Raw genomic sequence first — 12,579 nt, 5'->3', positions numbered from 1 at the left:
TAAGAAAAAAATTATTATTTAATTTTTATAATATAAAAAAAATTTATTAATTGATCATCAATTTTAATAAATATATTAAAATATTTTTAATATTTTTAAATTATTAGTCTGTCCTTACATTAATTTTAAAAATTAATTATTATAAAAAATTTAAAAGATTAATTAATAATTTTTTTAAATTATAAAAATTAAATAATAAAATATTTAACTATAAAATTAATAAAAAAATTAATTAATAAATATTTTAAAACGTTAAAATATTTTAATATATTTTTTAAAATTAAAATATTAACTAATAAATTTTACCCCACTATAAACACTAAATAATAATTTTCCTTAAACGTAATTACAGTTGCTACTTGGCTGTTACTTTTATTACCACCATCTGACCACTGTTTCTACCATTAATACTACTCTGGTTACTATTATTACTGTTTCTAAGTCACTATATCATTGCTTAGCCATTCATTATTGCAACTATTATCAACTTAAATAAAATAAATATTAAAATGAATATCAAAATATTATATCTTTTTTATTTTGTAGTTACAATATTATATAATATTATATTAAAATTAAAAATTAATGAAATTAATAAACAGAACATAAAATATGCTATAAAAATTTCATTATTTTTACTCTATTCTCATTCCTAGAAATTAAAAGTTTGAAAATGAGAATTGCTCTCTCAATGTGAAATTATGAATGAAATTATATTTGAACTTTCATCATTTCATTATACGTTTAGATTTTTATTTTTATAAAAAATAATTACTTTTTATATTATTAATATTTGATAACACTCAACCAAATACTACGGAGAAGAATATAGTGAGGTTCCTCTTAGATGAGAAGTCTTGCAATTTGTGGAAAATGATAACATATAATTTTAAATATTATAAAAATATTAAAGACTTTGATTATGATAGTTATAATCCTGAGAGAAATTTAGATAAGCCAACATTTTCATAACTCCAATAAAATATTTTATAAAAATTTAATTCATTAATTATTTATAATGAAAAATAATAATTTATTTTTTATTTTTTAAAATAAATAGTTTTAATTTGAAAAGTTTAAAGGAGATAAAAATTATAAAAATTTAAAATATTAATTTATTTGAAAAAAGGAAATCGCAGGACTGTTAGCCTAATAACAATTGACAAGTAAAAGACTCCCATGAAAAGATGACTGAGAAATGACATCTTGCCGCGTGAAGACTTCTCCAGCTTTGCAGGATGGAATGGACTATCAAAACCAGTCAGCACGGCTCTACCCCAGGCTATAATCCAAAAAAGAATATTTTGCACTTTTTTTTTAATAATTATAATCTATTTTTTATTTATTTTTAATAATAAAAACTGATCTTAAATTATACTTATTAAGAAAATTCATTATTAGAATTGATAAAATTTGAAATTTTTTTTACAAAGATATCTTTTAGTTATATTAAATATTAATTTAAAGTGTTGGTTAATATGAAGACATGATATTTAGTAGTTATTAAATTAAATTAAAAGAAATGCATTTAAATTTTAAATGCATTCAAAATTTAAGAATATATTATTCTTTCTTTCAACATACTTCTTTTTTTTTTTTTAATTATTCTTTCAATATACCAATACCATGTTTTAGATAATAAAGGTATGCAATTAAAAGAGAAGATTTAGGATATAATTGATATTATTGTTAAATTATATTGTTGTTAATATGAAAAGTTTTTATTTTAATTAACGTAATTTCTTTTTTTTTTAATAAAATTTACTTAAAATTAAAGTTTTTTTTAAAAGTTAAACACTATTCACAGAAAATTAATAGTTAAACAAACCAAACCAACTAATAAGACATTCGTTTGAAAACTATATAATAATATATATTAAAAATTAAAATAAAATTTAATAAATTTACATTAAAAATTATAGGATAAATACTAGATAACAGAATTACGTGAATTATAAGTGAAACGATAAATTAAATCTCTTTTGAAAAGATGGATCTCAGAAATGTCATATTTGCGAGATATTTTTTTTTTTCTTAACTTGTGATTATTAGGCAAAAATAAATAAATAATAAGTAATCGCTGGAGTGGACTATAAAACCATTTAGCATTGTTCATTTGTTCTATTTTTATTATTGAATTAAGAGAGGTATATTTAATTTTTAAATATTATTATTATTAATAAATTTATTTTTATATTTCTATAAATTTAATAAAAAATCTTTATTTTTGTTCATAAATAAAATAACTTTTTATATTTTATTAAAAATAAAAAAATTTAATTCAATTTTACTCTCGATAACCCTTTTTTTTTCTTAATAATTCAATTTTTTTTTTCTTTTTCAATAACTCAATTTTTAAAAATTAATTTTTTTTACTTTTTTCCATCTCTTTTAATAACTTAATTTTTAAAATTCAATTTTTTTTACTTCTTTCTTTTTTTTCCTTTCCGTAATAATTTAATTTCTTTTTTCCTTTTTAATAACTCAATTTTTAAAAATTAATTTTATTGTTATAGCTAATGTCATTATTGTTATCACTATTATAATTTTATCTAAACACCGTAATTATTTAGCTGCCAATTGTATTAATAATAACCTTTCGTAACATTATCAACAAGCCCACCACCGTTATTCTACCGCCACATTGCTATAATTACGATTCCTATCACTCTGCTGTTCTTTCTATTACCACCGTTTGATTACCGTTTCTATCATTAATATTACTCGATTATTATTATTATTGTTTTAAAAAAAAGTTTAAAGGAGATGAAAATTTAAAATATTAATTTATTTCACAAAAATGAAACCGCAGGACCGTTAGCACAATGAGAATTGACAAGTCAACTCTCCCACGAAAAGATGAGTTGAGTAATGACATCTTGCCGCGTGAAGACTTCTCCAGCCTTGTAGAATGGAATGGGACTATCAAAACCACCTAACACGGCTCATTTTTAATAATAAAACTGATTTCAAGTAACACTTATTAAGAAAAAATTTACCATATAATTATTAAAATTGATAAAATTTAGAATTTTAATATTTTAAAATTTTTTTATAATTATTTTTTTAATTTAAATAAAATCATTAATTTAGATTGTTAATTAATATAATGATTGACATGGCATTTCATTGTTATTAAATTAAATTAAAAGAAATAATTCAAATGAATTTCATTTTTATCGATCTCTTTTTATTAATTTTATTAATAATTAAGCATTTATTTTAATTATATAATTATTTTCAGTATATTTAACTAAACTTATTTATCTTATGTAATTATAAATTTATGAAATATTATTAGAAACATCAATAAAATCTCACTAATAATTACAAAATAATTATCAAACCAATACTTCATTTAATTAGTTAAAAAGTAATAATATCTATTACAATTAATTTTTTACATGACATTAAATTATATATAATATCACGAACAAATTAAATTATTATTATTATTATTCAATCATAAAAAAGTATAATATAAATTTTTGCATCATACATGATTTTATTTATTTTAAAAAAACAAAATTTCATAAATAAAAAAATATAAATTATTTCATTTAAAACAATAAAATTAATAAAAAAAATAATGAGATTGAATTGAATTTTTTGAACTTTAACTGATCTTGATTAATTTGATGTCCTATATTCAATTAAAATGCCAAAATTTTCATGAAAGATATATAATAAGCCAAAGGGAATTGTCCTATATTCATAGAAAATTAAGTCATTTGATTGTTATGAATGATATTGCAATGAGAAGAAAACAATATCATTTTGTATAAAATTAATTTTAATTTATGGATTTTTTAAAAAATAAATTAAAGAGAATTTGGTTAATTTCTTGTGGAAAATAAATGGAAGACTTTTGTAGTAGAAAATGATAGCTTAATAACGCATATGTCTATATAATAGGCAAAAGCTTGTGCATTAAGAGCAAGTGATACTATCAACTAGCTATCAATATTAAAAATGAAGGTGATGAAGGTGTGCGGTATGGTATTAGCAATGACGATGGTTTTATTATTTCAAAGAGTTTGGTGCTCTGATGATTGTTGGGAGACTGAGAGAATTGCTCTCTTGCAACTTCAGTCTCATTTCAACTATTCTCTTCAAAATGATTATTATCTTCAAAATTATCCATATTTATTCTTTTATGATTATTCTATGGAAATTGATGTTATCAAGTGTTGTGATTGGGAAAGAGTGTGGTGTAATGCCACCACAGGGCATGTTATCCAACTCAATCTTAGGAATATAAGAGTTTTTTCACCAGGAACGTGGTATCTAAACGCGTCTTTATTTCTTCCTTTTCAACACCTCAACTATCTTGATTTAAGAGGAAATTACATTGCAGGTTACTTTAAGAACGAAGCTTTGTCTATTTACATCTATATTTTTCATTATGATAATTATAATTGCATCGCATTAATCCAAATTAAATGAGTATTTGGAAATCCATCGAGTTGCATTTCATACATTTTTTCTCTCTTTTTATTTATATATAATTATAATTGATTTTTATATATGCAGGTTTTCAAAGGCTATCCTCACTTGAGAATTTGAAGTTTCTTAATTTAGCTTCTAATAACTTCAAAACTGATATTTTATTATCTTTAACTCATCTCTCATCTTTGAAATATTTAAATCTAGATGATAATCACATGAAAGGAAGAATTAATATTGAAGGTGAGCATACATAACTAATTTTTTCCATCTTTATATGTTCTCTTATACCATTATATATTTTTAATTAGTTACTTGTGATGAGTGTAGAATTGAACAGCTTGACAAATTTAGAAAGTTTGAGTATACGGTCGAACGAAATTGAAGGTTTTAAGTCTTTTAATGGTAGGTATAATTATTTATTCATAATATTTTATTTTGTTTTCTTAAATAAGTAAAATAAAAAAATTAATGTACAAATGGTTTTTATACATATGCAGGTGGTGAAGAATTATTAAATATGAGCAATCTAGAATTTTTAGACATGAGTCACAATCACCTTGAAAATGGTGTTTTATCTCTCAAGGGTCTCTCCTCTCTTAAAACTCTATTGATGGATTATAATCAATTAAAAGGACCTTTTGATTTAAAAGGTTAGAAATATTTTTTTTCTCTTCTCATTAAACTACTAATTGATTGAATTGTTCATATTTATAATTATTATTTTAATTATGTGTTATTTCTTACTAATCAGAATTAAATACCATGAATAATTTGGAGATGCTGAGTTTGGGTGGAAACAACATTACAAACTTGATCAGTTCAAGAGGTATTAATTACTCTATTTTTTAATATTTTTTATTATTTTAGATAAAAAAATTTAAAATTAATATTTAATTAGACGTATAATAATATTTAAAAATTATTAAAATCTAATAGATAAGAACATATTGAAGTGTCTAAATCAGCCCCTAGATAGGTAGCTATTTAAGCCACAAATGAATTACAATTTTTTTTTTCAATTTAAAACAAAAACTTTCATAAGCCAAAGTAGTGCTATTTATTGAATATTAAGCATAATACTTATTCATTTAAGATATTATAGAAATTAAAACACACAAATTATGTATTTTTATAATGTTGCTCTAAATTTTTTTTTTTATCACTGCTACTTGTCTATATTTCAATATAAAAAAAAAATAAAAAAATAAAAACAAAATTTATTAATAAAATTATAAAAAAGTAATTGATAAAATAAATTATTCATCATTTATTAATTATCTAAAATATCAATAATTAAATTACTAAATAAATTTTAGAACTAATTTTTTGCTTTTACATATAGTGTCTTATTACACTGTTTTAATATTGTAATTATAATGTCATATTAAAATACAATTTTTCATATCAATACCTTTTAATTTAATAATATTATCTCTATAATTATGAAATTTTTAATTCAAATTATTCTAGTTAAAGATAAACAAAACAATTGATTAAAAAGAAAATAAAAATATATTATGGTAATGATTCAATATATTTTGATATTGAGATAAATTAAATATTATAAAAATTTTAAAATTTAATAACAATTCTTTTATAAATAAAATTGCAATCTGAAATACTATTTTTACAACAATTTCACTATTCTTTTTCAATCTTTAAATTTTTAAAATTTAAGTATATTCATTTTTTATTTTTAAAATATTTATAGAATAAATTATTCACTTATTATTTAATTTATTTTTATATAATCATAGTGTATTGTTAAAAAGTAATTATTATATTTATATATTTTTGTTTATGCGATTAAAAATATATATTAGAATATTTAAATTTTGAACTTAATTTAAATTTAAAAAAGAAAAAGAGTCATATGAGTAATGTTGAAATTATTTAGTGGCTTTCATAAACTGTTTAGAAAAAAAAAATTGAAATTAGTAAAATTTAATGGATTATTATTTTTATGTTTTATATTATAGTTTCTTAAGCAATTATTTTCATAATGAATAATAGGTATAATTATTCATTCATAATATTTTATTTTATTTTTTAAAATAAGTAAAATAAAAAAATTAATGCACAAAGAGTTTTTATACATGTGCAGGTGGTGAAAACTTATCAAATATGAGCAATCTAAAATCTCTAGACATGAGTTTCAATAACCTTGGAAATGACGTTTTATCATCTCTTAGAAGTCTCTCCTTTCTTACAACTCTAAGGATGGATTATAATCAATTTGAAGGACCTTTTGATTTAAAAGGTTAGAGATATTTTTTTTTCTCTTTCTCATTAAACTACTAATTAATTGAATTATCATATTTATAATTATTGTTTTAATTATGTGTTTTTTTTTACTAATCAGAATTGGATACCATGAGTAATTTGGAGTTGCTGAGTTTGATTGGAAACAATATTACAAAATTTGTCGGTACAAAAGGTATTAATTAATCTATTTCTTAATACTTTTTATTATTTTAAATAAAGAAATTTAAAATTGATATTCAGTTAGACATATAATAATACTTAAAAATTATTAAAATCTAATAGATAAAAATATATTGAAACCACAAATGAATTACAAATTTTTTTTCAATTTAAAACAAAAACTTTCATAAGCCAAATGGCAAAGTAGTGCTATTTATTGAATATTAAGCATAATACTTGTTAGAAATTAAAACACACAAATTATGTATTTTTATAATGTTGCTCTCAGTTTTGTTTTTCTCATCAACTGCTATTCATCTATATTTCAATATAAAAAAATAAAAAATAGTGATAAAATTTATTAATGAAATTATAAAAAAGTAATTAATAAAATAAATAATTAAATTACATTGTCTTAATAAAAATAACTAATTTTTTGCTTTTACGTATAGTGTCTTATTACATTGTTTTAATATTGTAATTATAATATCATATAAAAATACAATTTTTCATATCAATACATTTTAATTTATATAATATTATCTCTATAATTATGAGATTTTTAATTCAAATTATTCTATTTAAAGTTAAACAAAACAATTGATTAAAAGGAAAATAAAAATATATTTATTTATTTAAAAAGTGATTATTATATTTATTTATCTCTATTTATGCGATTAAAATTATATATTAGACTATTTAAATTTTAAACTTTAAAATTGAAAAAGAAAAAGCCCTATGAATAATGTTTAAATTATTTAGTGACTTTCATAAACTATTAGACATAGAAAAAAAAAATTGAAATTAGTAAATTTTAATGGATGAATTAGTGAACAAAATAGGAGATGATTAGTTAATATTATTATTTTTATGTTTTATATTATACTTTTTTAAACAATTATTTTCATAATAAAGTAAATAGAAATGATAAGTTCAACAGTACTTACGGATTTACCACATTATTGTTCTGTTAATTTTTAAAATTTGTTTTAAATGTAGACCATAATTGAACCACTAGATTTGGAAATAATAATAATTGAATCACTAGAATATTGATTTTTTTTTTTAAAAAAATCATAAATAAATATTGAATATATTTAGTGAAAATTGTATTATTTTTCACTGTTTTGTTACTTGTAGGAATGAGAAGCTTTAGAAATTTAAGATGGCTTTCTCTAACTATAAATGGAAGCAGCATGCTATTAGAGTCATTGGGAGCATTTACCAATCTCGACAACCTACATATAAGCTGGAGTGATTTAAAAGGGACAAGATTTGCTCAAGGTTGGTATTTTTTGTAGTTATACTTATAATTACTGCTTTTCATTCATTAAAAGTTAATTAATATTCATTTATCCTTTTTAAACAGGTTCTAATCTCACCAATTTGAAAGAATTATATCTAGATAACTCTTCTGTGGATGAAAACTTTCTCCAAAGTTTTGAAGCACTTTCTTCCCTTGAAACATTATCAATGCACGGCTGTGGACCTAGTGGCATCATACCTGTGAGCCAAAGTAAAGCAAATGCATTTTCTTCCTATTTGAGATCTCTTTCACTTTAATCATAAACTTTAGCTAAAATAAATTTTAAAATTAATAATTTTCAGGTATTTGCAAATTGAAGCATCTTCAAAAGTTAGACATTAGTTACAACGATTTCAGTGGTAACTTACCTTTGTGTCTAGCAAATTTGACTTCTCTTCAACAATTAGACCTCTCTTCCAATCACTTTATTGGAAACATTTCTTCATCTCCACTTGAAGGTTTAACAAACCTTGAATATCTATCAGTTTCAGACAATCTTTTTCAAATCCCAATCTCATTAAGTCCATTTTTCAACCATTCAAAACTCAAATACGTGGGAAGTAGGGGTAACAAAATATTTGCAGAAACAAATGATCAGTACTTGAACCCAAGATTTCAGTTGGAGATGCTTGTATTATCTAGTGGTGGATATGGCGGAGCATTCCCCAAATTTCTCTATCACCAGCATGACCTACAATTTATTGATCTGTCGCACATTCAAATGAGTGAAGGGTTTCCATATTGGTTGTTACAAAACAACACCAAATTGGAACGACTTTACTTAATCAACAACTCTCTCTCAGGACCTCTGAAATTACCAATTCATTCCCATATGAATTTGTCAGTATTGGATATCTCAGATAATTTCTTTCAAGGCTTCATCACACCAGAGATGGGAACATATCTGCCAAAATTGTCACATCTAAACATGTCGGGAAATGGTTTCAGTGGTAGCATTCCTTCTTCATTTGGAAATATGAGCTTGTTGGAACGTTTAGACTTATCCAACAATAGATTGTCAGGTACTATACCAGAGGATTTAACCATTGGTTGTGTCTCATTGCAAGAACTCATACTTTCAAACAACAGTTTGCAAGGCCAAATATTTTCTGAAACCTCTAACTTAAGGGTTCTGTATGAGTTACAATTGGATGGCAATCAATTCACTGGCAGCATTCCACATAGCTTGTCTAACATCTCCTTTTTACGAGTGTTGGATCTTAGTCATAACAACTTATATGGTAGGATCCCAAGGTGGCTGGGGAACATGTACTTTCTTCGCGTTTTGGATCTTTCAATGAATAATATCTCAGGAAGTCTACCATCTAACTTTTGCCCTTCAAATATACAAGAGATTTATTTGTCTAGAAATGGGCTACAAGGGTCATTGGAGGATGCATTTTATGGTTGCTCTGAGTTAATTGTGTTAGATTTGGGCCATAATCATATGACTGGAAGCATTCCATCATGGATTGGAAAATTTTCTCGATTGAGCTACCTAATCTTGGGGCATAACTATATTGATGGGGAAATCCCAGTTCAATTGTGCAACTTGACTCAATTAAGTTTGCTTGATCTTTCTCATAATCATCTTTTTGGTTCTATTCTCCCTTGCCTAAGATCTACAAGCCAAACATATAGGCAGCTAGGAAGAATGCTGCCTAATCCATATAATGCTTCTATGGATAAACCTTTGGAATTTACAACAAAGAGTATATCCTATTCTTACCAAGGAAGAATGCTATCTTACATCTCTGGAATTGATCTCTCATGCAATCATTTGACAGGCCAAATTCCTATTGAAATTGGGTACCTCAATGAGATCCATGTACTAAATTTGTCTCACAACAGTTTGACAGGAAAAATCCCAGCATCATTTTCCAACTTGCGCCAAATTGAGAGCTTAGATCTGTCATACAACAACTTGGAAGGGAACATCCCTCCTCAGCTTACTGAGTTAAATTTTTTGGAAGTTTTCAATGTGTCATATAATAATTTATCTGGCAGGACACTTGACAAGGTTGCACAATTTGGGACATTTGATGAAAGCAGTTATCGAGGAAATCCTTTTCTCTGTGGATGGCCACTGCCAAGAAATTGTACTGAAATGGTATCACCTCCATCAAAATCAAGAACTTCAATTGAGAATGAAGAAAGCAATGGCTTCATGGACATGGGTGTTTTCTACATAAGTTTTGGGGTAGCTTACAGTGTGGTGTTGTTGACAATAGCTGCAGTTCTATACATAAATCCGTACTGGCGACGAGTATGGTTTTACTTCATTGAGGTGAGTATAGAGAATTGCTATTATTTTATAATAGACAATCTTGTAGTTTTATCCAAATTTAGATTTTGTAGCTTACGCAGATGAATTCAGCTTGAAAGTATTCTGCAAGTTTTTTCTTTTTCTGTACTTTCAATTGACCTCGAGATTGAATCTCAAGCAGTGATGTAAAATGTGTGTTTGAAATGCTATACTTGCTCCCAACATTGAATTTGCTTAAATCTCTTGCTTTTTTTTCCAACTAAGCTTTCTCATTCCAAATAGTCTTTATTTTAAGGAGATTAGTTGCATTATTTCTGCAGTGTTGCTATCCATGCTTTAGAAAAAAGTCTTTGCAATTCCTACTTTGATTTTACAAAAATTCTGAATAAATGAATCAATGAAAAATATTTTACACTTATCCATCAATTTGTTTCCACCTATGGCTTGGCTTCTGACAACAGAGCAAATTGTTGGCCCAACCATAAGCAATCAATTTGTTGGTCTGGATAAGATAACGATTTCTGGTTTAGTTTTTTTCCAATTGTTAATTTAAGGGTTCTAAAACTCCCAATCCTGCCATATCAGGCAAGTGATTACTGATTGATGGAAAGCACCTAAGTTGAAGTTGAATTTCTCTTTGTAAAATCTCTACTAAGCTGAAGTTGGTACCATTCTTCCTTAAGGTGAAAATCTCTCTCAACAAGATACAATCCAAAACATCATATTGCTAATCCAAGCAACAAGCAAACACTATCTTTTATTTGTACAAAAGCAAAGCAAACTCAGTTCTACTACTAAGTACTAACAACTAAGACCAGCATAGTTAGTAGCATTATTTACCTTCTCATGCTCACCCTACTCAAGGCTTAGCAAGCGCATATCTGTTCCTCTCCCCTCTTATCTGCCTCACCTTCGAAATTGGCAGTTTCGTCTACCATAGAATTCAGGAGGAAAGAAACTTCCTTCAAAGTCTTGAATAACTTCCTTCACTTGAGCTTTTGTCTTTAGTTGATTTGAATTTTACCCTACGTAGGTAATTTATTTCCTAACATTTTAAATTTGAGCAAGTTTAAAAATTAACTTAATGAAGATGAGTGTCTAAAACTCTTATAAGGAAATATTACCTAAACATAATAAATTATAATATCTATGTTAAATTTGAATCAAATCAAACTCATCTTAAAAAAACTACTTAAAAAAAGCTACTTAAAAAGGCTAAGTGAAGGGCGGAGTACCTAAACTCTTATAAGAGTTTTATAAGGAGTATTATTGTGGGATCCAACAAATATATCATTATATGTTTTTTCCTATATATTTAAATAATAAATTATTGATTAATTGATAATTTCTATTATTATAGGCTTGCCATATATGTTGAATTACTCGACGGTAAACGATAACTTTCTACGAATAATTGGAGTTTTGTCCTCCCTTACAACATTATCAGTGCCGACCGTGGACTTAATAGCACATCATCTGTTATCCAAAGTGTAGTGAATATAATTTCTCTATTTGAGATATCAATGGTGTCCTGTGGACTTAATAGCAGAATTTTTGTAATCCAAGATAAAGTGAATTTGAGATATCTTCCTCATTATTTGGATATTTTAGCTAAATCATTTATAAATGAATAATTAATTTTCAGGTATTTGCAATTTAAAACGTATCCAAATGCTAGATATTAGCTACAATAATCTCGGTGATAGTCTACCATTGCGTCTAGCAAATTTTACTTCTATTCAACGATAATCTCTTCAGTGGAAATATCTCTTTTATCTCCTCTCAAGAGTTTAACAACCCTTCAAGACTTAGATCTCTTAGTTAATTTCTTTCAAATCCCAATCTCACTGAGTCCATCAAAGCTCAAGTACTTGAAAAGTTCGGATAACAAAGTGTTTGCAGAGGCACATCATTAGTCTTGGAATCCAAGTTTTCAATTAGAGAGCCTTATTCTATCTCATGATGGATATTGTGAAGCATTCCCCAAATTCCTCAACTATCAACATAACCTGAAATTTGTTGATTCGTCGCACATTCAAATGAGAGAAAGGTTTCCATCTTGGTTGTTGCACAATAACACAAAACTAGAAACACTTAATCAACAATTCTCTTACAGGGCCTCTCCAATTACCAC

The 12,579-nt window shown here is 24.9% G+C and overlaps 1 protein-coding gene across 1 annotated transcript; it reads left to right on the top strand.

Moving 5' to 3' along the window:
• The first annotated feature begins 3,953 nt into the window (after positions 1-3,953).
• Positions 3,954-10,684, top strand: LOC110600494 (receptor-like protein 1). Its single transcript, XM_043950189.1, has 9 exons — positions 3,954-4,689; positions 4,777-4,851; positions 4,947-5,099; positions 5,201-5,275; positions 6,554-6,709; positions 6,812-6,886; positions 8,014-8,157; positions 8,243-8,389; positions 8,482-10,684. Exons 1-9 carry the CDS (start codon positions 4,665-4,667, stop codon positions 10,548-10,550), a joined length of 2,919 nt encoding a protein of 972 aa, XP_043806124.1. The 5' UTR covers positions 3,954-4,664; the 3' UTR covers positions 10,551-10,684.
• Positions 10,685-12,579: the final 1,895 nt, after the last annotated feature.

Source organism: Manihot esculenta, chromosome 14 (assembly GCF_001659605.2).
Source record: "Manihot esculenta cultivar AM560-2 chromosome 14, M.esculenta_v8, whole genome shotgun sequence".
Taxonomy (NCBI): Eukaryota; Viridiplantae; Streptophyta; class Magnoliopsida; order Malpighiales; family Euphorbiaceae; genus Manihot; species Manihot esculenta.
The sequence above is the reverse complement of the archived record's forward strand: the minus strand, read 5'-3'. Positions and strand labels throughout refer to the sequence as shown.